This window comes from Aythya ferina, assembly GCF_964211825.1.
Source record: "Aythya ferina genome assembly, chromosome: 20".
Lineage (NCBI taxonomy): Eukaryota > Metazoa > Chordata > Aves > Anseriformes > Anatidae > Aythya > Aythya ferina.
The window spans coordinates 2204971-2232380 of NC_140318.1; the positions used below are offsets into that span (position 1 = coordinate 2204971).

Consider the following 27410-nt stretch of genomic DNA (forward strand, 5'->3'; position numbering starts at 1 on the left):
CAGAGCCCGTCCTGCTGCCCTCACATTGGGCTGCCACTGCCACCACCCACCCGTGCCAGGAGCAGGAGGGAGGCCCCGAACTGCACCAGCCTCAGGGCAAAGCCCCCGGCTGTGCCCCTGCCCCGCTGAGCACCGCAGTGGCACGGCCCCAGCCGTGGGCACCTGCCCAGCCCCGTGCTGTACCCATAACACTAACCAAAGCCTTTGGCTGGGAAGGTTCTCCTCTGTCTTTGGCTCGATCCACACAATTGGACAAAGCCCTTTGACTTCACGGTGTTTGCCCAGAAACAGGAGAATCCTTTAAGCAATTTAAGGCTTGAGTGATCAGGACAGGTTGCAGTTACTGGAAGTAGCCCCCTGAACACGCACGCACCGGCTGCGCGCAGCCCGCGAGCACCGCTCGCTGCCACAGGCTGGGAGACCATAAAAGTTTAATTGTGGAGCAGTGGATGGGGTTCAGTTAGCCAGCTTTATGTGACAAACGGGCCAGTAATTCATTCCCCAACTTTCCAGTAACGAGCTTCCACATGCTGAAATTCTGCTTACGCTGAAACTTTCCAGATGTCCAAATTATGTCATAATTATAACAATTTTCAGTTATTGTAAACCTCTTTCCTCTCTCTGACTCTCTCCAGCAGATGAGCATGCACACTCTGGCACTCTATTTAAAGCAAGACTGTTAGCTGTCAGGGTACCTTGGCCAAGCCGGAGCACTCATCATCAGCCCAATTAATCCCCAAGAACTGCTGAGCACAAAGGCGAGAGGGAACTGCTCGGAGCAGCAGCTCCGTTGCTCCAACCTTCCTCCGAAAGGCAGGGCTGGAGGAACAAACTTCCCGTGCACTCGTGACTTTCCTTGGGTCACTTTCCAAGCCTATTTTTAGACTTACCTTTTCGTGCTGCTCTGGGTATTCTGGGGAAAACACTAATTTGAACAATTATTATCCACTGGTGACTAAAAGCAGTGGATTCCTCCTGGGAGAGCACAACTCCTGAGTCAGAGAATTATTAATTGGCTCAGGATGAGATACAGGCTACCTCCAACAAAATCTGCCCTTTTGCTTATTTGTAGTAGATAAAGGAAGTCAGAGTGAGCCTCTCGCTGCTTGGTCTTTCGCTGAGCAACATCAGGAGAAGCAATTCCCTTCCTTCCTGGCCTTGCAAGACAGCACACTCCGAATCCTGGGAGACCACATCTAATGAGTTTTCAGACCTTAATACAACAGCTGGGGTAGGGGAGAAAATGAGAAGTTTTTACTGTCAGAGACTTCCTTCCTCCAAAATGAGCCTTAGTTGATGTTTGGCAACAACAGTGTTGCTACAAAATACAATAATAAAAGCTAAGCCTGGACTTTTAACCAGGAAGACTGCAAATCCAGCAGTAATAATATTTTTTTTTCTGTCAGGACAAGAATCTCCTGGTCTGCTAGCAAGAAGCAGGAAGAAAACATTTTTATTGCTCAAGGTAATAAGGTCACCAGCTCAATTCTTCCTGTTCCTTGCAGGCACCAGCTGTAACAGACCCGAGGACGGGACAGCGGGCACCAGCACGGCCACCTCCAGCACAGGACACCAGACACCCCACTGCCTCCCCCCAGGCGATTTTGCATATCGAGGCCTGTCCCAGCTCGGTGCCAGAACCTTTACCCTGAGCGCAGTCGGCGAGGACATGCCTCCAACTGCATACCAGGCCTTGGGCCAAGGAGGCAGGGAGCTCCCCAGAGCCGCCCTGAGCACCGGGAGAGAGTGGGGTTAACCTGGAGGAATGCAGGACGCGGAGCCAAACGGCCCCGAGCAGCAGCAGCAGCAGCAGCAGTGCCCGGGGCTCTCCCCCCATGGCTCCCACAAGCTGCGGAGGAACTCAGCCTGAGGACGGGCTGATGCTCCACCTCTGCCCTGCAGCTGAAGGCACTGACCAGTAGGAGTTGATGATTTTGCAGAAGGCCAGCTCGCAGCACATCTTCAGGTTGCTCTGATGCTCGGGAAGGTCCGACGACGAACACTTACTGGGATCCACCTCACAGTTTTCATCTGATTCGTACAGAGCCTTGATGAATTCCCCTGGAAAACAGGCAGTCAGTGACGGGTTTTGGAGATGCAGTCAGCAAGCAAGGCAGCCCGTGAGCCCCTGCACCAAGCAGCTGCCCCATGCCCCATTGCGCTGACCCAGCAGCGCAGCTTCTCCTGCAGAAAGGCCCTGCCAGGCCTCTGCGCTGCTGCTCCCCGGCTGCCCTGCCAAAAGGCCGGGCAGTATTAATTAAATTAAAAATGAATGAATGAATGAAAGTATTTCTGTGAGTTTCTCTGCACTCCTGCTGGCTGCTTGGCCACCTCTCGCCCTGGTGGGCTCACACCCAGGGCTTTGCCAGCAGCTCTCGTGCCACCCCCGGGTGCCACGGGCACAGAGCAGCGCGGCGTGGGCTGGGGGTGCTCCCCACTGCGGCACGTGTCCGTCTGTCAGGGGCACGTGTCTGTCTGTCGGGAAGGGCAGCTGTCTGTCTGGGCTGCACACCGCAGGCAGGGGATGCTCGGGGAGGGGATGGAGGGGAGCAGGAGGGCCTCGCACAGGGACCTGTGGGGCTGGGTGATGCCCTGGGGCAAGGTTTGCTTTGGTTATCTCATCATTCCTTTTGGTTTGCTCATCTCCCAGCTCCTGACCATCCCGGACTTTCCCATCCTGCTTTTGTCCACCCCAGTCTGCATTCCTCCCCCTTCACTGCCCAAACAGATTTTAATTATGTCCCGGAGAGCCTCTCCAATGTATTTTCAGCTCTGCCAGGGAGCCCTGGAGCCTCTCTGCTTGCCTGCAGGTGCTGCCTGCTGTTATTACCCGGCCCTATTACTCGGTTGTGCTGCATGGTTTGAAGGGAAGCACTACGCTGCATTGTGCTGCCTCGTGACACGGAGATGAATCATTTCATGACAAAAGGGCCACGCAGGATCTGTGCCCCAAACAACTCGCGGGGACTGCGGGCTCCCCGGTATGAGACGGAGCTGGCTCGGCAGCGAGCCCTGACAGGGGAGCGTTACGGAACTCCCTGCCTTCATTAATCTCCTGGCTTTTTAGAAATTTTGTGAGGTAATCTACTTACAGGCCTGCCTTCGACCAGAAGGCATTACAAGGCAGAAATAAGTAACAGCCCCTCTCCTCTCAGATCGCTGTTACCTCAGTCAAGTACTTACCCTTTCTTCGGTCCTTGTTAAAATTACACAGATCCACTAATAGGAACCTAACGCACTGAAAAACGAGCAGGTCGATAGGAGCACCGCTCATCCTACTGCAAGGACGTGCATCAAACCCAGCTGCCTTCGCCGAGTGCACGCCGCAGAGGCAGCCCCCCCGGGCTGGGCTGTGCTGGCTGCAGGCAGCAGCGCCGCGATTCCTTCCTGACCTGCCCAGAAGCGGAACCTCTCATTATTTTCATTTGCATCGGGAGAAATATTTTTGGAGCCATAAGCGTAGCCAGCCCTTTCAAAAAAGCACCGGGAGGGTTCCCAGCGCCATCAGGGAGGCGACTCTCATCACTGCAATTTGGGAGATTTCATCTGACTGCTGCGAGCAACGGGGGGAGCGTCTCCGGCTGGGGCTGTGCAATCAGGGGAGGGATTCAATCAGCCGCCGTGACACTGCCAGAGCCCAGACAGAAGCCTTGGCAGGATGGCAGGATGGCCACCGGGGCTCAGCTGTGGCCCCGCACCGCGTGGAGCACCCGGCAGCTCCCCGAAGAGCCCCACCAACCCTCTGTACCTACCTAAGGCATCTTGCAAGTATTTCTGCCCCACCAGCTTCAGGTATTCTTCGATTGCTTTGGTGGCTAGTGTGTTCTCCCTGAAAATGAGATGCTCATTCTCACCACAGCGATCAACTTCAGACATCATCAGGTCAGTCAAGAAATCCTGGAAAGCAAAGCCCACGGTGGGTCACCAGGTCAGCAGGTCCCTGTGCGCAGCAGGGCAGGCAGCTCTCCCCTGTGCCCGCTGCACCGCCGCCAGCCTGACTTCCCTCCTGCTTCTCCGACCCTCGCAGGGAAGAGAGGAGAAATCAATCTCTGGGGAGTTTCAACTTTTGCACCCCAAAATGATCCATTTCACACCCGCACCGCATTTGTCCCTGCATCAGTGACAGCTTTCAGGGGGGGCTCATCTCAGCCTCACGTTTTGGGGGTGAAATCTTTTCTCCGCTGCTCAGTGTGGCCACATCGCTATCCAGCTGCACGGGGTGCCAAAGGGGGGCATGCCCAATGTCACGGGCTGTGCCCCATGGCTGGGAATCGAGCCCGTAAAAGGCATCACAACGCTCCCATGTCCCATTTCCTCAGTATTCATGGGAATAAACAGCACAGCTACAGCGCGCATTTTGGGCACATTTGGGGTCTGATGTGCACAGAGCCAAAAACCAGGCGATTTTGTAATCTGTGCCGCACAGCAATGGGAGGGGTGAGCAGCACAGCTGCCCTGTGCACCAGCCCGGGCTTTGAATTGCAAATGCTGACAGAAAACCAGCACTTAAGAGTGAGCTCGGTGTCGGTGTTAACTGCTCGGAGCGGGTCCCGCAGTTCCCCGTGCATTCTGCTCAAAATCCACTGCGTGGTGTGAGGCGCAGCGCCGCAGCTCGCGCTAATGCAGGCGAGATGCTGTCCAGCTCCTCGTGCTAATACATATTCAGCTCCTGTTCTCCGTGCTGCTAATGGGAAAATCGGCTGCTGAGCCAGGGGCTGGGCTGGACGACCTCCTCCCAGCCGGCACCGCTCGCCTCGATGGCAGAGGGAGAGCGGGCTGCGGGCACCCTGCAAGCCCTGAGCACTGAACCTCGCACCGAATCCCCGTGCAGGAGACAGCGATGTCGACACACTGCTTCACTGCCATAACCGAGGGCACCTTTTTTACACCACCCTCCTCTCAAACCCAATAATCTGCTCGGTAATAACCCTTCGCTAAGGAATTCCCCTTCATTTGTCAGAGCGCACAAGCTGTAACCCACTGCTGGGCGCGGGCAGCAAGAGCACCCAGAGCTGCTGTGCGGAGGTGCAGGCCCTGCCCTCGCATCCCCACGCAGCTCCCTGAGCCCCCAGAGCACCGCAGCCACGGCTCAGTGGGCTCCAAACCCCTTGGGAGACACGGGGCCACCCCAGTGCCATACCCTGCCAGGGCGTTTGCCAGAGAGGCACTTGCTCCATCTGCCACAGGGGTGCCCTGGAAACCTCAGGCTCACGCTGAGATCCCCTCCTGGCTCATCCCAGCACCAAACCAGTGACCTTCAGCCCTTTGTTACTGGGTTTCTGTCCCAGACGAAGGATGCCCAGGCTGCAGACAGGCTCCCCTGCCATCCAGGAGCGGGCTGGGGGTTTGGCAGGCTGGCAGCCTGGAAGGTGGCGGCAGCAGGACCGCCGTGCTGCCGCCACGTTCCCAGAAGAGCCTCCAAAAGCCCAGAGAAGCAGCTCTTGAAGATGTCACTTGCATTATTTCTTTGAGCAGGAGACCGCCCTCCCTGCAGCCCGCTCTGCCTGCGGCGCGCTGGCAGCTGCAGAGGCACGAGTCCCTCCTGGAAGCCAAGCACGCGCCTCCCGCCACGATTTTCTCTCATTTTGCCTCCTTTATCAGCCAAGCTGGAATGAAACTCTAAACCCCCGCTCAAATCCCTTTAGCTGCTATCTGGGTACCTCCATCACCTTTATCTTCCCGGGTCTCTCCCAGTGTGCGTTTCAATTCCAAGCCCCAGCTCAGGATGACACAAGGTGCTGATTCTTAATTAGCAGCCGCTGACCTTGGCTTTGCTTGATTCTCTTTCCTGTCACTTTCCCAACATACTAATTATCTCCCAACACCGGGTTTTACAGCTCCTCTTACCACGGGTTAGGTTTTTCCTCTCCCTGTCAGCTGCGGACCCGCGCTGCCTCCCCCCGCTGACCACATGCATGGCTGCAGGGCTGGGGTGGGACACAGGGACATAGGGACATGGGGACATAGGGACATGGGGACGTGGGGACATGGGGACGTGGTGCCAGCAGGGCTGCCAAGCTGTGGACACCCAGGTGCCAGGCTCTAGCCAGCAGCCAGGTGAATTCTGACGATTTTAGCCAAGCTGCAGAATTTACTAGAACTAAAAACGGGGCAAAATTCCAGCTGTGTGACTCGGCACGGAGCCAGGGCAGCTCCCTCTGACCCCCCCGTGGCAGTCCCCGTCCCATACAGCCATGGGCCTCGTGGCCCTGTCCCCAGGCCACCCTCCAGGCCTCGCCTTCCCTCACACTGAAGCCGCAGCAGCTCCGGAGCTCCCGAGCACAGCAGCCAGCACTGGGAAGACACAAAGGGAATGCAAATAGTTGTCGGATCCCTCCGGGGGCTTCGCTCACCCACATACACGGCTCTGAATAAAACGCAATAACTAAAGCCAATAAAACTCCCTGTTTCCGAGCAGCAGAGATCAGCGGGGGGCTGTTTTTAGTTAGGGCCCCTGGCAATGGAAGAAAATAAGATGCTTTATTTCATTACATCCGAGTTGAGAGGGGAAGGAAGAGGTCTACGGTAAAAATTAAGGGCTGTAGCGGCGCTCCTCAGGCTTGCTCCTGTGTTTATTTTAAGGAAATTTGCTTCAGTCTGGACACCGCTGAACCCGTGCAGCTCCAGCATAACTAAAGAAACGCCGAGCGTGGCTTCCCAGCGCTTCTTCCAGGAACCCAGGCAGGAGGCACTGCAGCAGGTCTGGGGCTGCTGCTGCAGGCCTGTTACGGGCACCAGCACGGCTCCAGCTGCCGCAGAGGCAGCCCCACAGCAGCGCTGGTCCCAGCTCCAAGGCCAGGGCTCAAAGAGCCCACCTGGAGGTCGCCTCCCCTCGCCCCGCGCCGCCCTGCAGCCTCACCGCACCCTGCCCCAAAGCACTGGTGGGGCTGGGTTTGCTCCACGTGCCTGGCTGCTTTTCATGTTCCTCCATCCTCCAGCCCTGCGGTGTAGCCTGAAAACATTTCTGTTGTCCCCTGGGGGGAGCTTCGGGTGCTGCTTCTGCTGCCCCAGCTGGGTGGATCCTCCCTCGTGGGCTGGAAACCTGCCCCAGCCCCTGCCCCAGCCCTCCCGCAGGCAATCGGGGCTGGGTGACTGCATTTGGGGCCGTGTGACTGTCAGCTCGGTGCTGCCTGGGGACACCAAACCTCTGCCCGAGGAGGCTGGAAGGAGCCAACAGGCAGAGCAGCCGTCCCAGAGGTGGCCTGAGCCTTTCCAGGCTCGCTGAAGGTGAAGGCCACGCGTGTAAAACCAACAGCTGCTCGCGGGAACAGCCCTTTGCTGCCCTGTCACCAGGGCCAAGCGGTGCCAAGAGCCTGCCGAGGGCTCCGTGCAGGTTGTGCAGGACGGGCAGCGCAGCTCGCCACACGGGGAAGGTCCCTGCAGCCCCACGGGCAGGGCAGAAGGGGGCCAGCAGCACCTGTGTGGGGGTGCTGCTCCTCTGCAGTCTGAGGGGCGACTGATTGGGGAAAAGAGGTTCCCCCCATCAGAAGCCTGATTAATAGGATTGCCTTATCCTTAAGAGGATTGGGTTGATGAAGGTAATAAGATTACTGCTGGTTTCAAAGAGCAGCTGGGCAGGGGTGAAGGAAGCACCAGGAGGCGGCGGGGCTGCAGGCGGGATGAGTGTGGGACACATCTAAGTGCCAGTGGCCAAGGAGAGAGGGGGACAGAGGAAGATGTGCTCTTAAATCTGACCGAAAGCTTTTTAGCTGGATTGTGGCTGCTATGAAGTATTATTAGAGAGAGAAATTCTCTGTGGGGGACAACAGAGCTGCTGCCAGTGTCACCCAGGCGTGCAGCACCCTGCCTGGCTCTGGAGGGGTACCCTGGAGAGGACCCCGGGCCCTGTGCTGCGCTGCCCCCCTGTCCCCTGCAGCTCCCTGGGCTGAGCTGAGAGTCTCCAGGAGTTCTCCTGCAGCTGGACAGGCGCTTGCAGACCCTGCACGGTCCCTGCAGCACCCACACAGAGCAGCAAAGCGCCCACGTGGCCAAGGGGAGCGCGGCTGCAGCGGTGCCGGCGCAGAGCAGAGGCTCCAGCAGCCTCGCACGGGCTGTGAATGCATCTGCTCAGGGGAAGCAAATCCTTGCGGCATAAACAAATAGGGACACATGTTTATCCCTCACTCCATTCACACCGTAATAAATATTTATTTCACGGGAGCAGCTGGTTAGTCAGAGCTTTGTCTGATGCCGGGATTCATCTACCAAGCCTTTGGACAAGAACGTTTTTAAAGCGTATTTATGGTTCTGAGCTGAGCTCCAGAAGCTGTGAGGTAGCCCAGGAACAAATCTATACAGGGCAAGTACTCTGCAGACACTGCAGGGCCCGGCAGTCCCACGGGGGAAGGATGCAGCTGCCCCTCCACGCCCACATCACACAGCCCACATCAAGCGGGGCTAATGGCAGGGGGAGCACTCCCATGCCACGCACGGCAAGAGAAGTACCTTTAATTATGACTTTGTGTGCTTTGTCTGTGGGTTGCACACACATCAAGCAGTTAAGCATCTCTCCACACCCTCAGAGGTAACATTTCATCAGACGGGAGCACCCAACGAAGGGAGGACGGGTGCCGAGAGCCCGGGTGCCCCTCCTGGCACAGCCCTGCCTCTCCAGGCCCTACAAACAGAGCAAACAACGGCCCCGTGCCGAGGGCTGGGCAGGTTCTGGGTGGCTGTCAGACTTTCCAGTGGGCCGGGGCAGCTCCCCGCCAGGCTGTTTGCACTTTATCAGAAAGCTTTTCCCATTTCTCTCCACCCTGCTGCCTCAGTGGCTGCTCTGGAGTTTCCAGGTGTGCCCTGGTGCACAGCGAGCCCTCGCACGGCACCATGAGGATGAAGCTTTTCCCTTTCCCAAGCAGAGATCAAAGCACACACAGCCTCTGTCTCCAGGGAGGACTCTCTGCCTTCATTTCCCACCTTTTAATCTATTGTGATACAGAAATGAAGCCCAGGATGAGGCAGTATTTAGGGAGAAAAGGAAGCTGCAGCCACTGCCGCGGCCACCCACGCTCCTTTGGGCACAAGGGACCGGCCCTGCCTCGGGCTCTGACGAGCTGCAGGTAACGAGCCCTGGCTGGGGGGGCACAGGGGGCACTGCCCCACATCCCCCTGAGCCTGTATCTGTACCTACCTGCACCTACTGGATCTGTGGAATAAAGCTGCCTCCTGCCAACACAACCAAACCCCCGCGGGGGCAGCCCCCAGTTTGCTGCCGGAGCCTTACAGGGTGCGGTGACACCAGCACAGCCCCGCCGTGCCTCACCGCCCCCACGCAGCCTTCCTGGGCACACCCCTGGCACGCAGGCAGTGGGTGGGTGCTTTCCTCTCCCATTCATGATTATTATTATTATTTTTTTTTACCTTGCTGCTGTTTTTTTCCTTTCTCCGCTCGCCCAGCCCCTCTGGAAGGCCGCGCCGCCCGGCTCCCATGCTCCAGTGACTCCTGCTGCTCTGACAGCTCTCTCAACCCTGTGCTAATGCTGATGGCAGATGACAGGCGGGGAGAGCAGAAGCTCCATTTTAGGGGACAATTCATCAACTCTGTTTACTGTTTGCTGTGTCCCCCGCGCAGAGCCTCTGGGATCTCAAGCGCTGGCGCAGACACGTGTCTGGAAGCACACTTGCTCTCTCCTCAGCCTCTCCAGCAGCGAGAGGAGAGGAAAAAGCAGGAGCAGTGGCGAGACTCATGGAGATAGAGATCAGGGTGAGGGCCCCTTTTGCACCCAAACGCACAGGGTCCTTCCTGGCAGTTTCACTGCAGCCCCAGCGCTGGCAGAGCTGCAGCGAGGGCAGCCCGGGATGCAGCGAGCAGCGGTGCCAGCAGAAGGCAGGGCCGAGCTGAGCAGGCATGCGCCGAGCAGCGCAGCCCCACACGCCCGTGATGCTCTCCTGACAGCCCCCCGAGCGGGGTTTCGCACACCGTGAGCTGCTTCTGTCCCCTCTGAGTGTCCCAGCCCCGTGCTGTGTCCCTTGCTCACGCCCTGAGGCCCCGTCCTGGGCTCTGCGAGGCTCCGGGCAGCTACTGGCACTGCCACAGCAGCAGGCCCGGCCTCGCAATCCTCTCAGCGAGCTTTTCCTGCCTTGAACTCGACCAGGAGGCCGAGCACTTCTCTGTACGACAGATGGTAATTAAATCTCATCCGTGAACCCTGCCACGATCCCAGGCAGCAGCGGAGGCTGCAGGGGAAGCGTTGAGCCTCGCAGTTCCCCTCAGGTGAGCAGCTCACAGCTCAGTGCTGTAAGAGCTCTGGAAATCTCCTTCCTCCCCAGTGCCCCACTGCAGAGTTCAGGGAGACGTTAACAGAGGGAACAGTGATGCTCTCACTCCCTTCATCCTGCACGTGGCCACGCTGTGCCACCTGGGGACACGCAGCAAGGATGCTCTGAGGCAGAGAGGCCCGTGGGGCAGGGAGCTCGGTGCTCGCCTGTGCTCTCCAGTAAGGGCATTTCCAGCTCTGCTCATCTGCCCTCGCTCTCACCAACCAGCCACTACCAGGAGTAACAAATACCTCAGGCCCAATAAACTGAATTTCTACCGCTCACAAACTGGCTGCACCAACCCTGCAGCACGTCCTGCCCGGGAGCACCCCAGAACCCTTCCTGCGCTGCTGCCCCCACCACGTCTCCCTTCTGAAAGCAGCAGAACAGACCCCCAGGGCTCAGAGCTTGCTCAGAACCAGGCACGCCTGGAGGCTCACTTTGCTCCAAAATCCTCATGGCCCTGTCGGCTCCCGCTTGGTGCCGCAGCGCAGCCGTGGGGAACCTGCTGTGTTTCCACAGGAACGCCCAGCACTGCAGGCTGCTCAGCTTAAGCCAACGTTGCTTACATTTCATCCCCCAAAACTGCCTTCTTGCTTGATGTTTGTGCTGGTTTATAGACTAAGTCTGGCCCCTGAGCCTCCAGAAGTAGGGGAAAAGGACTTGGGTTGGCATCTTGTGGTCCCACTGACCTCTTTAGTAATTAAGCAATTCACAGTGCACACGCTACCGACTTGTTTGCAATAAAAAGCAAAAATTACAGAGTATTAACGATGGCTGAGCCCCACCAACGTGCTGACTCCCTGCAGCCCAACCCAGGAGCCTGCCCCTGCTCATCTCTCGTGGCAGCGTGCGGATGGCGCAGTCTTACCTTGGCCTTGCCTGTGCTCTGCAGGATGTGCACCAGCGCGGACGCCATCTCCTCTTTGTTCTTCACGCTCAGCGAGGGCTCCAGCACCGAGCACAGCACCATGTAATTGTTAGTGATGTACTCGGCAAACTCCTTGTACATCTCCATGGGGAGGATGCTCATACTCTGGTAGCGTGACTTGATGCGGATCATGGGCCCCGGGGACTTGCCCTTCCCGGGGTTGGGGCTGACCACAGGGTACCATTTCTCCACAAACTGCCGGCCCGTGACGGAGCTGACAGGGATGTTCACCTGTCCGATGAAATTGGTCTTGTCCTTCTTTTTCTTCTTGTCAGTCTCTTTGTATAAGTGCACCGTAATGTTTTTGAGCGATGGGAGGTTATTAAATTCAAAGTGCTCCCCCCAAAAGACATTATCAGTTTTCAATTTACAGGTAGTTCGTGCATAAAGAACGTCATCCAGGCATAATTCACACAAGTACTTCTTCTTAGCTGGCAGGTCCTTGGCTTCAATAATCCATAACTTTAACATATTCTCTACCCTTCTGCTGTTGTCCTAGAAAAAAAAAAGATGCAAAGAAAAAAAGGTCAAGAAAAAAAAAAAGACAACAAAGCCATGCACAACAAAACTGGAGATATGAGTTAATTATTTTGGATGGGCTAAACGAGCACAAGCTTAATTACATTTTATTTTAAGGAAATACTGGCTCTCAGGAATTTGCATAATAATGCTACTTATGTTAATTTTCCAAATATCACCGTGCTCTCCATGTCTGCTGGTGCCAATTAATAAAGGAAACAAGGGAGATAAAACCCATCCAAATCATAAATGTTCCATGTCCAATTCACTGCCAAGAGGACCTCAAAAGAAACCTGGAAGAAAGAACCTCACCGATAACTAACGGCTTGTGCAAAACAAGCTACGTTACAGGTACCACAAAGCCACCTCCCCTCGCAGTCCAGCCTCTTTGCAGCAGCACTGGAGTACATTTGCTGGACTGTACCAGAGCAACAACAAAGGGATCTGAACGCACACTCAGGGATCTCCTCGTCCGTGGCTGGAACACAACCACCTCTGGCATGGGAAGAGGCTTTTGCAAAACTTCACAATATTTTAGGGCACAAGTCCAGAGCATTGAACTAAAACATCAAGAGGAATGATGGGACACAGAGTGAGTCACGCAGTGGACTCATTACAATTCAGAAATAGAGATTTGGCTTGAGATCGTTTAAACAACAATGCAGCAAAGGATACCGCGGCTCTTCAGCGGCTCCCCAGCCATGCTGACCTCGCCCTGGAGGAACATCCAGGGGCATCTGCTGCAGCAGCGACTACAGAGATAAAGCACTCGCAGCTGAACTGCTCCTGGGGCTGCAGTAACCTGTTTTGTCTAGGAGCCCTGACTGAAAGAGCAACCGTGGCTTACCCTGCTCAGCTTCGGAGGCTGGGCAGGAATGTTTCTGCTGGGAGCCCACAATGGGGTACTGTGGGTTCAGGAAGTACACACAGGAACTACACAAGAACACTGAATTCCCGATAGAAATATCAAGTCAGATACTGAGAGTTTATTGTCTACGAACTCAAACAAAGATGGAAAGTTAGCCATCAGCTAATGGCATGTTTCGAGATGAGGGCATCTTTCCAAATGAATTTCCACTGAACACCACATCTCAAAGCCATCCTGACGTGTCCGGCCCTCCCTCACATTCCCAGGACTTTGCTCATGGTGTGATGCTCCAAACCTCACACAGCTCGTTCAGGACATTATTGCTGGGCTGCTGTGCTCGGAAAGGCACTGGAGTCACTGAGCTGCACGTGGAGTCACTGAGCTGCATGTGCAGGAACACGCTGCTGGGGCAGAAGCCCCCTCTCCCCTCTGCCACTCCCATGCTGACACTGAAGGAAATCTCTTATCCCGACTAGGAGCAATGAGCTCGGACACAGAGGGCTCCTCTAGCAGCCTGCCAGGCCCAGACCTAACCTGTACAGTTATGTGTCTGATGCCAGGGGTGAATTTACAGGATCCCATCATTTGTGTCTTCTCTGATCAGCAGAAAGTGACTTGTTGATGGAGCTCATCAGCTGTGAAATCCTGCAGCTGATTAGTCCTGATCAATCTTTGTTAGCTAATTCCAGTGCAGAGAGGGAGAAGCAGCTGTAGGCTTTATTTGAGGAGGTACTCCAGTCTTAGTGGGCCATAAAAACACATATTGGGCATCCCTGTGTTCAGTGAAGAAAAGGATTTGTTTCTGGAGATCTCAGACAGGACGGTTTTGCCACTCTCAACCGCCTGTAAAAGCTAAAGCTACATTTCACTACTGCCTCAAAGAACGTGCTGCCGTGTGCCACCTGAATTTCTCCATCACTAGAGCAGACCCTGCAAGTAGTACCAGAGTCAGGGAATGCGGCATGTGAACTTCTGACTATTCAGCCTTGTAACTTTGCTGGCAGCTACCGGCCAGCTGTCCCAGCACTGCTGGGAGCTGGGAAGTCCTACTTGAGTGGCAAGTATCATTAGTAGGGCTGAAGATTCTTCAAGTCTGATCATTTCACAGCAACAGCTGAAGCAGCATGTGCTGAGAAAAGAGGAAAGAAATAATTGGCACTTTCACGTAAATATAATTGTGGAAGAAATGGAAATATGGAAAAAGGCTGACCCACAATTACACTTACTCACTGAAATGACAATACGTCCCCTGCTGCTACTATGCACTGGGCTATAAAATGTAATAACGAGGAACTGAACTACAGCAGAGGCAATTCCTCAAAGCCACTACCTTATTTGGGTGCACGGCACGCCGCAGGTTTTCCATCCATTTATCTCGCTCTGCTGCAGAACGACACGAGAAGCACTTACTTCCTGATGAAGTCGTCACCTACAGGGAAAGGAACAGGATTATGTCTTGACCAGCACACTGCAGACTGTGATACGGGGGAGACGGGGAGTTAGGAAAGGTGCTAGTGGATTTTTTTCTTTTTTTAAGTAAACAGCTTTACCCAAGCATGAAGCAACAGCCCCTAAGGCTACCAGGAAAACAGGGCAACTCTGTTTGTCACAGAAATAATCATGGAAGCAAATTCCAATTACTTCTCCTCTTCCACACCAGAAAACACAAGATAATGGCCCCGTGCATGTGATGCTTTAAACCACCAAGCTCCTCAACTGAGAAGAGTGCAAATCCTTAAATGAACTAAAGATAAACTGCAACCACTTGGCATCCCTCCAGATTCAGCCCCAAACTTGTAGTTGTAACAACCCAGCCCTTGCTTTCGGAAGAACGCCAGGCCCCGGCAGGCTGGCTTCTTGCTGTCCCCCCCTCCACGTCCTGCTCTGGAGGCCTTGCTGTGAAGAACACGGGGCTGAGGACACGCACCACGCTGCTGGAGGGCCGGAGGCACTCCTGTGCTCCCCGCACTGGCTCCCCTCAGCCAGCCACAAAGCCCTCAGCCGGCTCTCACCCTTCTCTGTACCCACTGGATTTGGTGATGCCCAGAAATGTTCTTTGTGTCCGTCTCTGGCTGGCAAGCAGATGGGCCTGGTTAGTACCTAAGGATCTCCCTCTGAGTTTCACTGCCACCAGGCAGGCCGCAGAGCTCTGTGCGCGCCGGATCGCCTGGCAGTGTGCGTGTTTACACCCTGCACATCGCTTATCTGCTTCTGGGAGACACGATCTCCTCTAATTTCATACATCTCCCCGAACCTGTCCTTACAAGCAGAGCTGGCACTCGCTTCCATTCATCACTAGCTAACCTCAGCCGTGAGCTGAGCACATCCCTGTGCACAAAGACATCTCCGCACCAGGACAACATGACGAGAGGCCTGGCCTGCCTTTTCACAGCAAATGCAAGAAATCTCCCCACGCTTGATATCCCCCAAGCTCTCTCCTTCAGGCAGACACTCTTCCCTGTCCTTAATGCATTCATTCTGTCCTGCAATACTTATATTCTTTGGGGCACACGTTATCTTCCATTTCTAAGAAAAGACGACTCCATATTACCAGGCACAATAGTATGATCTTTTCACCATCCTTTCACGCTTCGATGTTTCCCATTTCTTTGACGTTTCCCATCACAAATGTGGCCTGTTTCATCCCGTTTGCTGCTCCTGTCAACCTCTGTCCCTGAACAAACAAGCTTCTGGTGGCCCAGGAGATGTACCGCTCACAAAAGCGACTGTCCATGGTGTGTGACACCTTGCCCTGCCCATGGTGTGGCTGCTCCATATTTTGATCCTTTTCTCAGCAGGGCTCCTACAACAGCACTCCACATGAGCACGGCCATACACCCGCATGGTGACAACACCCAGGAAGAAGCCACGCGCAGCTGCATCGCTGTGATGTGCTTCAAAACTGCTCAGACAAGAACCTAACAATGCAGAACTTGAGCCCTGGCTTGTTTGGTCCTCAAATTCAGCTGTGCAAGACTCAAAATCAGCCGTGTTCAAATCCAAAGCATCACAGTCCTGAACACTGCTGGGACAGCCACACCACCCTGCGGTGCCACAGCCGGGTTTCTGTACCCCAGAGTGAGAAAAAACCCTCCCACTGGCACTGAGTGAGGTCCACTGAATTCAGTCTTCCTTAGAAATCAGTTAATAAAAGTGTAACAGGTCAAATATACTTTTCAGCAAACTCTACCATTAGTCCATTTCCTCAAAGGCCATTTTTCACCTAGCTTGTTGTTTAGCTCTTTTGTTTTGATGGGAGTTTGGTATACAAATGAATTTCCCCAAAAAGAGGATTATGGCTTATTGGATTGTTGTGGAAAGATGCTCTCTTAAAGACAAGTTCTCCTTGGTGGCACACATGGATCCCACAGATGCCTAGAGCATTCATATCCAAATAAACAAACATGCAATTTAGCCGTCCTTCTATTGGCTTTGTTAATTAAATGTGTGCATGTTTTTTTAAACAGCTGTCTGTTTAGTTGAATATCTAATATATTTTCTTGCCACACTTAAGTCAATAGGTTAGCATTGAGTTATCACAGTAAAATTTATGTTTCAATTCCAAAACAATTACTGATCAACTAATCATTCAAAAGCTACACAAGACTATCTGTTCACCCAAGTGAGAGAAGACAAAAGTCCTCGTGGCAGGTAGGAAGCCCTCCTGATCTGCTGGGAGGTGAAAGTCCTGTCTACCATGTGTGACCAAAAATGGCATTTTCCACCAATCTGCAATAATCTTTTGGCTTTCAGCTCTGACCTAAATATTATGTGGTATTGATGATCTTCATGACATATTAATTACCTTGATAAAGAGAGCATTCTTGTCTCAACAAGACTTTGGATGTGCTAAATAACTGTTAAGGTGCAAGATAAACACACGGGTGGGTGATCCCTTAAGTCAGACAAAACCTTGTCATTTCTAAAATGTGTTAGGTACAGCATCCTCAAAGCGTATCACAAAAGGAATCTCACTGGTGTAGCAACAGAGGATGATAACCAAGTTACTAAAGCTGTTTCACTCAATGTGTGCAGGAGATTTTACAAGTTCAGGCTGGAGCTGACAACCCCATCACACCCCCTGGCACAAGGGCACAGCCTGGGGCAGCCCCGCAGAGCCTGTGACGGCTGTCTGGGGTCTGGAGGGCCATGTGAAAACAGCAACTGCTTACACTGTGGGACTAAGCCTCTTCTTTAAATCCTCCCATGCTCAGGCAAGGCCAGGATGAGGCTCCAAGGGTCCGGTTGTAGTGGAGCCATCAGCCCAGTAGCAGCTTTTCCTTCCTCCTGCTCCGCATCCCCCAGGCACAAGCCGTGCAGCAGGACAAGGCTCCGGGCTGCCCGCACAGAAGCGCAGCCCTTCCGTCCTGATTCCCATTCCTGGCCCAGGTCACCGGGATCCCACAAATAGCAGAGCCAGGAATAGGCTCTGGGAGTCTGGACTCGCAGTCTCCTTTACGAGGCTAAGCTGCCTCCTGTATATTTAGCACACCCAGCATATGCGGCGGCTCTAGATGATTACGCTGACTGGAGGTCTTATAAGGAGAAAGAAGATGGTGCTGAATAACTTTAAAAACAATCACTGAGGAAAACAAGTAAACACTGACTTCCAAGTACTCAGCAAGTCAGAAAAAAAGCAAGTTTCACAGACCTAAATAAGCAGAAAAAGCCCGATGCAGCACTGAGAAAGCGCTGTGTGAGTGCTGACTCTCCTGGCCCCCGGCGGAGCCGGAGCCACCACATGGCTTCAGAGCAGCAGGCCAGGCCGAAGGAGAGAAACAACCCTGCCATAACCTTCATACAGCACGCTGCCTCAACAAACCACTTGTTTTCTCCAATGCAGATGGTTTCGGTACCTTCGGAGGGGATATTTGGGCTCAAGCAGAAGTCTACCTTTCTAGTTTTTTAAAGCATTCTCCAAAGCAAAACAACGAAAGGCAACTTTCGAGCACTGAGGAGCTGCCCATGCAGTTCTGTTGTTCTGCTTCCAGTGCTGCCTGGTGCGGGGAACCAGGCACTGGGGCACACAGCGCTCGGCCGCCCGCGCCCTGGTTGCTGCCCTCCCGCCGGCGACGCTTACCCTCCACCTCCACCGGCTGTGCGGGGAGGATTGTGGGCACTGCCCACTGCCCATCAGGGATCCAGAAAGATCTGCAAACTCATTCCACTTCTGACCTAGTGCAGTATTTGAGAGAGGCTCTCCGGAGATGCCAGACCGATGCATTAACACAATGTGCCATTTAGCTCTCACCTAAGCGCTTCCCTCTGGAGCTTGTTGATGAGTAACCATCAGTTACAAATCAATGCCCCTTTTGTTTTCCAGCATTCTTCCTTTACTCTGCAGGATTTGCAGAACAGCAATTAACATGTTCTTTTTTTTTTATGACTCTTCTTTATCCAACTCTCACTTAAAAATGGAATTTTCTTCCTCCTTACAAGTGCATGACTTGTGTAATTTCCCTCTCAGTCAACTTCTACAAGTACTGTTCGTATCCCTTCCCCTTCTCTTGCGTGCTGAACAGAATTGGTAAACAACTCTTATATTATGGATGTCACATCTATTTTCCATCTAGCTTCATTTTATCTTTCTTGAGTGGAATGTAATAGAGGCCATATAATTTACAAAACTGTTCTCCTCCTGACCTGCCACACTTGCTCAATTCTACAGAGAATGAGCAGCACTGGAAAATTTATATCTCAACCCACGCCCTCAACTTCAGAGTTCATGTTTGGGGCTATTTTTTGGTCAGACTGCTTCTGTATTACACAGTTGTATTTTAAGAAATGGATATTTTAATTCATTTATTTCAAACTGTTCTAATTTCAGTAATGTAAAAATATTCATCTGTCCCATCTGACTCCTCTTGGACGCTGACAGTGCTGTCTTCACATGCCTCTGCCCATCCTAGGAATGCATTCCCATCAAATCTTACAGTACAACCCAAGCATGGCTATATGGTTTATCTACTCGCTGATGTCCAAGTACAAACAGATTGCCTTCTCTTCATAGAAACACAAGTATCAACCACCTTATTACTGTAAGAAAACCACTTCCCAGTTCTATATGCAGGTGCTGCCATAAGCAATAAGGCTTTTCTGTCCATGATGCAGGGCAAACAATTCCTAAGAGGCACTGCCTTATGCTATCCAACTACAATCTTGTTTGTATACATCCCACAACCTCCTGCTAGCACAGACCTAGCCATGTGCCATAAAAGATGCAAATATCCCTTAAAAAAAAACAACACACTGAAATACAGATTTTTTTAATTACCCAGAAAAGTGAAGCTTGAGATTTCTAGACAAAGTCCTCAACACTCCCACTAATAGCTGTAGGCTATCTTTGTGACCACGTATAAGATCTTTGTACACACAGAACAGAGACGAGCACTTTCTGCTATCTGCATGAACATAAACTACAAATTTAAGCTCTGCTAATGTAGGTTTCTAAGTAGTCCGGCACCTGTGCCAGGAGCAAGCCCTGCTGCGACAATGGTTATAAGGCAAAGAGCTCATTGCTCTGATTTGCGGGTGTGCTTCTCCTTGGAATTATGAAGTAATTTTCTGCCCATGGAACGGTGTCTGTGTAACAATTCAGAGCAGAAGCGTTTTGTAACAGCGAGAGCCCGAGATGTGATCCCGCACCCGGCTCCCCAGCCAGCCCTGCTACACGGCGTACAGAAACGCTCCTTACCTCGAAGCAGTAGTCTTGTCCCAGGATGCTACTGTGGACCGGCTTGATGACCACTTCTTCCTCCATGCTGAGATCCAGAGCCTCAACAGCACTACTGGGACTGAGCAAAGACTCGTGGGAGCGCGATTCTTTCAGCCTCGGCATTAGATGGGATCTGGAGGAAAAATGCAGCCGTATCAGTGGATGCCTCCCTGCCCGGAGAAATGATTCAGCCCATCTGTTAGCAACAACTGCAGAATATTCCTATGAACTTTATGCCACGAGATAACAGAGGGCCCAGAATAGCATCCCCCTGTGCGCAGGGACCCTTCTCCCCCTCCAGAAACGCATCCAGCTCTATCACGGACGCAGACACTGCAGATCCACGCTCTGTAACCAACAATCCGAGGGCTCGCGCGCTCCATCCGATTGTTACACACATCCCCAGGATGGGGAGAGTGTGGAAAATAAGGCCATGATAGCCCTATCGATTGATCTAAATGCTCTGGAGTCCCACTGGCAGCATTTAGCAGCAGGGAGCCCACAGACAGCAAGCAGCACACCATTTTCAGAGACAGCCAATACAATCAATGGTGCTGTAACTCTTAAAGCAAAATCAGAGAGCTCGAGGGGAGGGGAAAAAAAAAAAAAAAGAAAGATAGCTAGGTACTCCCAGGGAAAACACAACATAACCATAAAGCGGTGAGGGAAAAAATAACTTGAGAGCAGAGGGAGCAGTTGCTTTCTCTATAGTCTGCACCGTGTAAAATGTTCCTATGCAAGCCAGCCCACAGAAGCTCTGATCCCAGCAACTCTGACCTTTAAAACCTCTGGCAAACACTTCGGGGTCTTCCAAAGAGAACATGTGTCCGTCTGTCTGTCTATAAGGAGTACGCTGCCTTATTCAGAGGCGCGGAAGGACAGAAATAAGGGGAGTTTGAGATATTCTCAGCGCAGTCTTTTACGAGCAGAACAACAATGCTCCCAATATTCTCTATCAGATTGCTCTGCCTGTGCGTATTGAGTTTTGTCAGTCTCCAGAACATAGCTGACCAAAACACAGGGAAATGTCAATAGTGCATGCAAAATTCATAGCTTCCAGTGACTCACATGCCAAGCTCAATCTAGAAAAAGCCAAAGCCAAGTCTAAGATAAACAGCGCTGGGAGATAAAAAGGTGCTCCTCTAGCTTTGCCATTAAGATTCAGGCCATCGATAGATCCCGAGGTGATGAAGGATCAGCCTGCAGCTGGGAATGGGAAAGGGACAGCTCTGAGGGCTGCAGGCCACCCCTCGTGCAGCTGCTCAGGGGACAAACGGCCCCCAAACGTTAAAACCCTTGGGTTACTACAGACCCGTATGGGGTCAGAAGCGGTGGCTTAGAAGCTCCAAGGCTCTCCATCCCATTAGCAATTCTCTGAGTTGCCTGCTCACCCCACACCTCTATTGTGAATAAATTGATCTTTAGGAACTGAGCGCAGTCATTTTCCAGTACTTTGTGGCAATTTTGCACTATTTTCACAGAAAAGGATCCATACCCTTTTCCTCTGAGTGATACTGTAAGTGAACTCTAATAGGGGAAGACAGATCAAGAGTAGATAGATCAAGCTGCCCTGGGTGCTGAGTCCAGGACTGATACCCGGTAGCTCAAGAACTGCCAACACAGACCTGATAACCTCAGACTCGAGGCATTTATGGGAAGTCTTATTTCTGCAATTTGCAGATGAAATTAGAAGAGCTAAGTAACCAAGCTGGGACTTGCCTTTTTGTGTGGGCACACATAAATATTGATAATTTCAACCTACAACTGAGGAACTACGTACTGTAACGCACCGAGCTGGACTGCTTCATGCTGGCATAAGAATTTTTGCTGACATTAAAACAAAACAAGTCTATTTTTCATTCAAAATCACTGCAGCTGCAAGGCCACGGGTGGGAATGCAGATGTGCAAGGCAAAGTATCACCAAGCAGGAGTTTCTCAGGACATAACACATTCTCACCAGATTCATCAAATGCTTATTTCTATCTCCCCGTACTCTGCTGTACATCTCTGGGTATTCTAAAATTAACAGGATTTTCTTAGACACAGGAGTATTTGGGGGGTGCTTCCCTAGGCAGGACACATTCCCTGGCTGCCTTTTCCTCCTGATCAGCAGATCAGATCCGACCCAGGTCGGCACCACCAGCACTCCTCACCAGATGCTGCGCTGCATGGAGGAGCGCTGTAGGTCTCAAACCAGCCCTAAATGGCGCAGCATCTGTCTGCGTATCACGAGCTAAATGGGGAGATGTCATTAATTAGAGGCTCTCGTCGGAGATCGCAGCGGAAAGGCTGAGGTCCTTCTGCCAGAGGAAGCCCTGGCAGAGGGGGAGCGCTGCCTGCGCGGGGGCTCCCAGGGCAGCGGCCGGATCCCCCCCAGCACCCCCAGACCTGTCCTGGCGCCGTGGTGTCGCTCCTTACTCTGAACACCCCGATCCGGAGGAGAAAGCATTTCTCCCACCCGTTATAAGGAACGTGACATCCGTGGCACGATCCCATTTCCTGGAAGATGTCTGCCAGGCCCTGTCACAGCTCCCACGCTCCCTGCTGTAGGGACAGCACAGGGACGGTCCCGCAAAGGTCACACGCTGCTCCCTGACTTGTGGGGTGAGGACATTCTCCTCTCTGTGAGCCTTCAGCCTCTCCAAACACGGGGAGGAGGCAGCTCTGTGCAGTCCCTGGAGAGGCCTCGGAGCACCGACAGCTCTGCCCCTTCTGCTGCGGTCACTCAGGCCTGCAGGGCTTGGGGCAAAGACAACTTACTGGGTGACAGATGGCAAGAAGTGCAGAAATAATAGTAAAAAATAAATAAAAAAATAACAACATCCTGGCTTACAGGAGCTGATCAAATTCAGTTCCTACACCTTTGTTTTAATATGGTGGGAGCGTCCAGCAGCCTGGAGATGTCTCACAGCAGGAAGCCCTCCTTCCAAACAGCACATTCAGTTCCTTTTGCCGTGGGCCTTATTTTAATCCCCTTCTACATGCCTAAAGTTCAGTTGAAATGAAGGAGGGGAAAAAAAAATATCTCATAAAACACCACATTAGTTCTAAAGAGAAATAACATAACTGCTACTGGCACTGACCTGGAGAGTCCTGCACAGAGGCAGACGTTGCTGGTTATTAAAGGAGGAGGTTTACTGCCCCAGAGCAACGAGCGAGGGTTGTTGTTCTAAATAATAAAAGCCATAAAGCACTGCCACGTGAGGGGACGCTATGTGCCTGCTTCCCCCATAAGCAGCCAGAATTAGGGATGTGGGGCCAGGACTGCACCCCCAGCCCAGGCAGGACTTCGGATATTGGGGATGAAGCACGGGGCCAGAAGCCATCCTCACCAACTGCGGGGCCAGGCCCTCAGCACCGGGCACAGGAACTGTTCGTCTGCCAGCAGGACCAGCAGGGCTGCTGGGGAATTCAGGCCCCGTGCTCCCTCAAGAGCAAAGATACTCACCGAGGCTACCAGGAGGGAAGATGTGCAGGGCCTGTCTACACAGAATTAGTCTGGAATAGGTCTCGTGTGTGAAACTCGTACACTCTTATTCCAGAATTGCTTTCTTGTGAAGACAAGCCCTCAAAGGGGCAACCCCAACGGTTTTCATTTCAGGACTTCACCTGCCTGAAACCACGCAGCTGCTGACTTGTGTGGTTTTCTGATGGAAATTTTCCTGATACTTTTGAAAGACAGAAGCGAACCGGGAACCTGGCTGGCTAGCTGCAGAGAGGGGGAGCAGGCACAAAACGTAAAATGCAGAAGAAAAGAAGCTAAGAACCTTTCTTAAATCTTCTATTCTGCTGTGAAAGCAGAAGCAGATTGGGGAATCCTGAGGGAAGTCCAGGCCCCGCATTGAAGACGTCCCGTTAATACCAGCTGCGTTCAGCCACTGCGACACCAACGCCTCGCTGCCAGCGAGGCCGACAGCACCCAGCTTAAGGTCCGGAAGGATCAGATCTCCTAAATGACAGCCATGACCCTGGGCACGTTTCCAGGTCATATCCATTCACCGTACGCAAGTTTTCAGGGGCGAACAGCTCTGCTCTGACCCCCGGGGCAGCCCTCGTCCCCTCGCTGCCCTCTGCAGGGGTCCTGCGGGCACAGACACAGCCGGGACCCGCCTGCAGCGTCGGCACAATTTAGAGCTGTCCCCAGCCCGGGGATTAGGCTGTGTTATGACTGAGAACAAAGTGGGCGACTGCACCAAACTATCTGCAGCCTCAGAGAGGAGAAGGCTGCCAGCGGGGCAGACGGGAGCACCGTCCCCTCCAGCTTCACCAGAGGCACAAATTCGGGTGCTGGGGCGCTGCGCGGTGTGGAGCCGCCTTGCCAAGCTGGGAGCCTCACTGCTGCACGGCCCCAGCTGCTCAGAGGAGCCACATCCTCCAGCAGCAGACACCACCGAGTCTCTCCTGCACCTCGGTCTCCCAAGCCCCCCCCCAGCCTCATGAGCAGTGCCCGTGTGAAACCCCAGGGCCCGGCACCGTTTCCTGCTAACCTCTTGGCCGCTGCCGCAGCTCTCACCCACTCCTGCCCTCGTGCCTCATCCTGCTGAGAGTGTTGCTTCGATTTAACAAATAAATATCCAAGTGTTGTTATGGGAATCACCACGAGGAACAGCAGAACTGAACTTGTGTGCTCCCAGAAGACATGGGAACGTTTTTTTTTCCCTGTACGTCTGGGTGAAGTCCCCATGAGCGCTCTGCGTGCGGCGCTGCGTCCTCCCAGGACAGCAACGCCCATGTTCTGCTAATCCGAGCTTTCCCCTCTGCTCTCTGACCTCCAGCCACTGATCTGTGCCACAGACGTGCTGCCGTGGGCTGAGGCAGATGCCCCACAGCCCTTGGGATCTCTGGGCACAGGCTCAGGGAGCACTTACCAGGGCGCTCACCACCGGCAGCTGCGTCACGTTGCCCTCACTGCACAACACCTTCACCCAGCAAGACAAAGGACGTGTAATTAAACTTATTAATGGCTGCCCTTGTTTTTAGACTGTTCTCGGTTTCAGCTGGCAGCAGGATTAATTACATTCAGAAGGACTCTGTCAGCTCAGACCAGGTTCCAAATTTTGTTTTTGCCATGCTGAAGGGTGATTTAGCTCACGACGTTCACCTGGGCAGGGCCCGTGCTGGGCCAGCAGTGGCCACAGCCAGGTTTGCCAGAGCCAACCTGTCAGTCCAGCAGGGTACGAGCAGCAAGGACACCACCGGGTTTGCAACATGCAACATGAGAGAAGCTGCAAAAGCAAGCAAAATGGCTCGAGAGCAAGGAATAAACATGGATCAGAAATGCTGCTCGACTTCCAATAACCAAGCACGATAAGCTAGAGAAGCAACTTCTCCCTCCTTCCCAGGAGCACAGCGGGACCACCATTTCTCTCTTTCAACAGTAACCAATGCTTCCATATAAAATACGACCTTTTCTTCCCACATTAGGCTAAATCGGCATCTATTAATAGCGTCACATCTGTGGACAGCTGACACAGAGGACGCAGAGCCACCGCTCTTTGGAATTTGGACCCCAGGCCTGCCCATTCCCATGGCACTGGGAGCCTCTGGAGTGAGGAGGAGCAGGACGGCCACGGCAGGCACCGGGGCAAGGACGGGGAGTGCAGGCAGCAGCAGCAGGACCATGACGGAGCCTCCTGGTGCCCTGCCACCGCCCATGGGCACCGGCGAGGTCGGGGCGCTCCCCACCCGCACCCCTAATCCGCGGGCTGGGAGGAGGGTGGCGATGAAGGCTTCGTCTTTTTGCCTATGAAACCGTGCTCAGCCCAACTCAGGAGGCACGATCCGAGCGAGAAAAAAGCCGGGCAGGATCTCTCCTCCTGGATCAGCCGCAAGGAAAGCAAAGTCGCAAGCTCCCTCCTTCTGCGCCACGGCCCCAGCTCCGGAGCCCGGCCGCGGGCCGTTGCCTAAGGCAGCGAGGATGTTTTAATAAATAACGCCGGGAACAAAAATGCCTCGCGCACAGCGCTGCTAAAAATACAACGCCGGGCGCGGAGCAGCGCACGGGGAGCTGCGGGCCCCACGGGCCGGCACCGGCACCGCGACCGGGACCGGGCGGCTCCGCCACGGGGGCTGCGGAGCCCGGAGCCCGCGGGGGAGGCGCAGGAACCGCGGGGGGACCCCGGGGGACAGCACCGGGGGGCGCGGACACCCGCAGGGGCACATGCACGGCCCCGGACCCCCCCCCCCTCCACCCTGCACACCCCCGTCCCCTCCCCATCCCCACCGCCCCGCTGCTCACCCCGCGGGCCCGGCCGGGCTGGGGCCGCCCCATGCCGCGCTCCCCCGGCCCGTCCCGGCCCCGCCGCCGCCGCCGCCGCCGCCCGTCCCCGCCCCGCTCCGCCCCGCTCGGAGCCGCCGCCGAGGCCCCGGGATTGGCTGCGCTGTAGCTGGGCAGAGCGCCCCGGGGCCGCCGCCGCCGCCGCCGCCCTCCCCGGGTCCCCCCCCGGTACCCCCCGGCTCCCCTCCGAGCCCCGTGTCCCCGGTGCCCCGATGCTCCGCAGCCTCTCGCCGCCCGGCTGCGCTCCCCGCGATGCTCGGTACCGGGGATGGAGGCAGCCGCTGCCCGCCCCCGGTGCCCCCCCCCCCCCCCCCGGTGCCCCCTCCCGTCCCCAGCCCCGGCACCGACCTGCCCAGCAGCCAGTAGCATTTGCAGCAGCAGCAGCAGCAGCCGGCGGCCCCCCCCTGAGCCATGCCCGCACCCCTCGGCCACGCCGGGGACCCCCCCCCCGGGGACCCCCTCCCGGTGGGTGGCAGCCTCGGGGGGGGCTCAGTGCGGCTTCACCCCCCCGGGGGGCACGGGGCAGGCAGCGCTGCGGGGCCCCCCCGGCCTCGGACGGCTCACGGAGCCCCCCAGTTCCCCGAGCAGGGCTGCCACGGTCAGCCCGGCGCATCGAAACGCCTCCATGGCTCATGGGGAGCGAAGTGGGAATAAATGGCAAATGGCAAAGCCCCGCGCGGCACCGGCTGCTGTTTCTGGCTGCTTCCTTCTGCCACTTTTCGGAGGTTACCGGCCGTGGCTGCAGCAAATCATAAATCCTGCGGCTCACGCGCGGCTGCTCCGGGGATGAAGCGGGCACCTGGCCGGCGTTGGAGGGGAAAATGAGCACAAGGGTGAATAGCCCTAATTAAAACAGCACCAAGTGCTTCCCCAGAGCACAGGGGGCCAGCGGGTCTCAGGAGGACAGGCAGGTGCTGGCCCGCAGGCCAGGTTGCTGGGCTGTCCTTGGGGTGGCTGCAGGCACCCCGAGTCCTCTGCCTAGGTCCCTTTCTTCCTTCCAGGGCAAACCAGGCCCCGCTGTGCCCTGGGGACATGGGGACAATGCCAGCGGCTCACCAGCCACGCTGGGACGAGCAGCATGGGCAGCACAATGCCCCGCTCAGCGCGTCTCCCCCCTTGGCTCCTTAGCGGAGTGCACGCAGACCCCTTCCCCTCGCAGTCTGCAGGCAGGGATCTGGATTAACACTTTTTTTTTTGCCTTCCCCCACTCCCCCCACCAGTGGTTTGAAGCTCTCTCACCGTTTGCTGGCAGATGCCATGCACAAAGAGAAGCTCGCTGTCCTCGATCTGCTTTTCAGGGCTTCTATAAAGTAGGGCACCAGCATCAGCCCAGCGTCAGGTTTTTGATACATCGCTGGAGTAGCCAAAAATAATAACGGGCAGCTTCACTCAATCTTTTCGTTCTCAAATCTGCAGCAGCAGCAGCACAGGGGTCCTTTGTGTGGCGGAGCAGAAATTCGGGATGTGCCAGCCCGAACCCGCTCAGCACCCCCTGGCTGCTCCGTGCCGTGGGCTGGGCTCACCCGCAGCTCCCGAGCAGGGCCCTGGGGTCCTCGCCGCGGAGCCATCAGCCCTTCCCCGCCGCCATCGGTGAGCACCGGGCTCTGCTCCCCACGTTTCCTTCAGCACCTTATCTCCCTGGCTGCGGCAAAGCGTTAAGGTCAAGTTACAGTTTTACCAAGTGTTTTCTCTCTCTGGCACAGCATAAAAATGCAGAACGTGAACTTTGGAACGAGCCCTCGCACTTGCACTGGGTGGAGAGCGGAGCAGAACAAAGTTAGCAGGAAGAGAGCGAAGCCGGCTCCTCTCTGCACCCCAGCGCAGGAATAATTCCCTCTGCAC

The 27410-nt window shown here is 54.6% G+C and overlaps 1 protein-coding gene across 11 annotated transcripts in view; it reads right to left on the minus strand.

The window, feature by feature from the left end:
• The window catches only part of DAB2IP (DAB2 interacting protein), a 210784-nt gene that overhangs the window by 20065 nt on the left and 163309 nt on the right, over window positions 1-27410 (minus strand). For 9 of the 11 annotated variants that reach the window (XM_084493801.1, XM_084493797.1, XM_084493802.1 and 6 more), the window contains 5 exons: window positions 19270-19423; window positions 13906-14004; window positions 11129-11683; window positions 3753-3897; window positions 1917-2061 (listed from right to left, as the gene is read on the minus strand). In XM_084493801.1, the coding sequence (XP_084349927.1) occupies window positions 1917-2061; window positions 3753-3897; window positions 11129-11683; window positions 13906-14004; window positions 19270-19423 (1098 nt within the window). Of the gene's footprint in view, window positions 1-1916; window positions 2062-3752; window positions 3898-11128; window positions 11684-13905; window positions 14005-19269; window positions 19424-25529; window positions 25589-26807; window positions 27169-27410 lie in introns of those variants that run through there. The other 2 variants (XM_084493803.1, XM_084493804.1) reach the window with 2 other exon arrangements.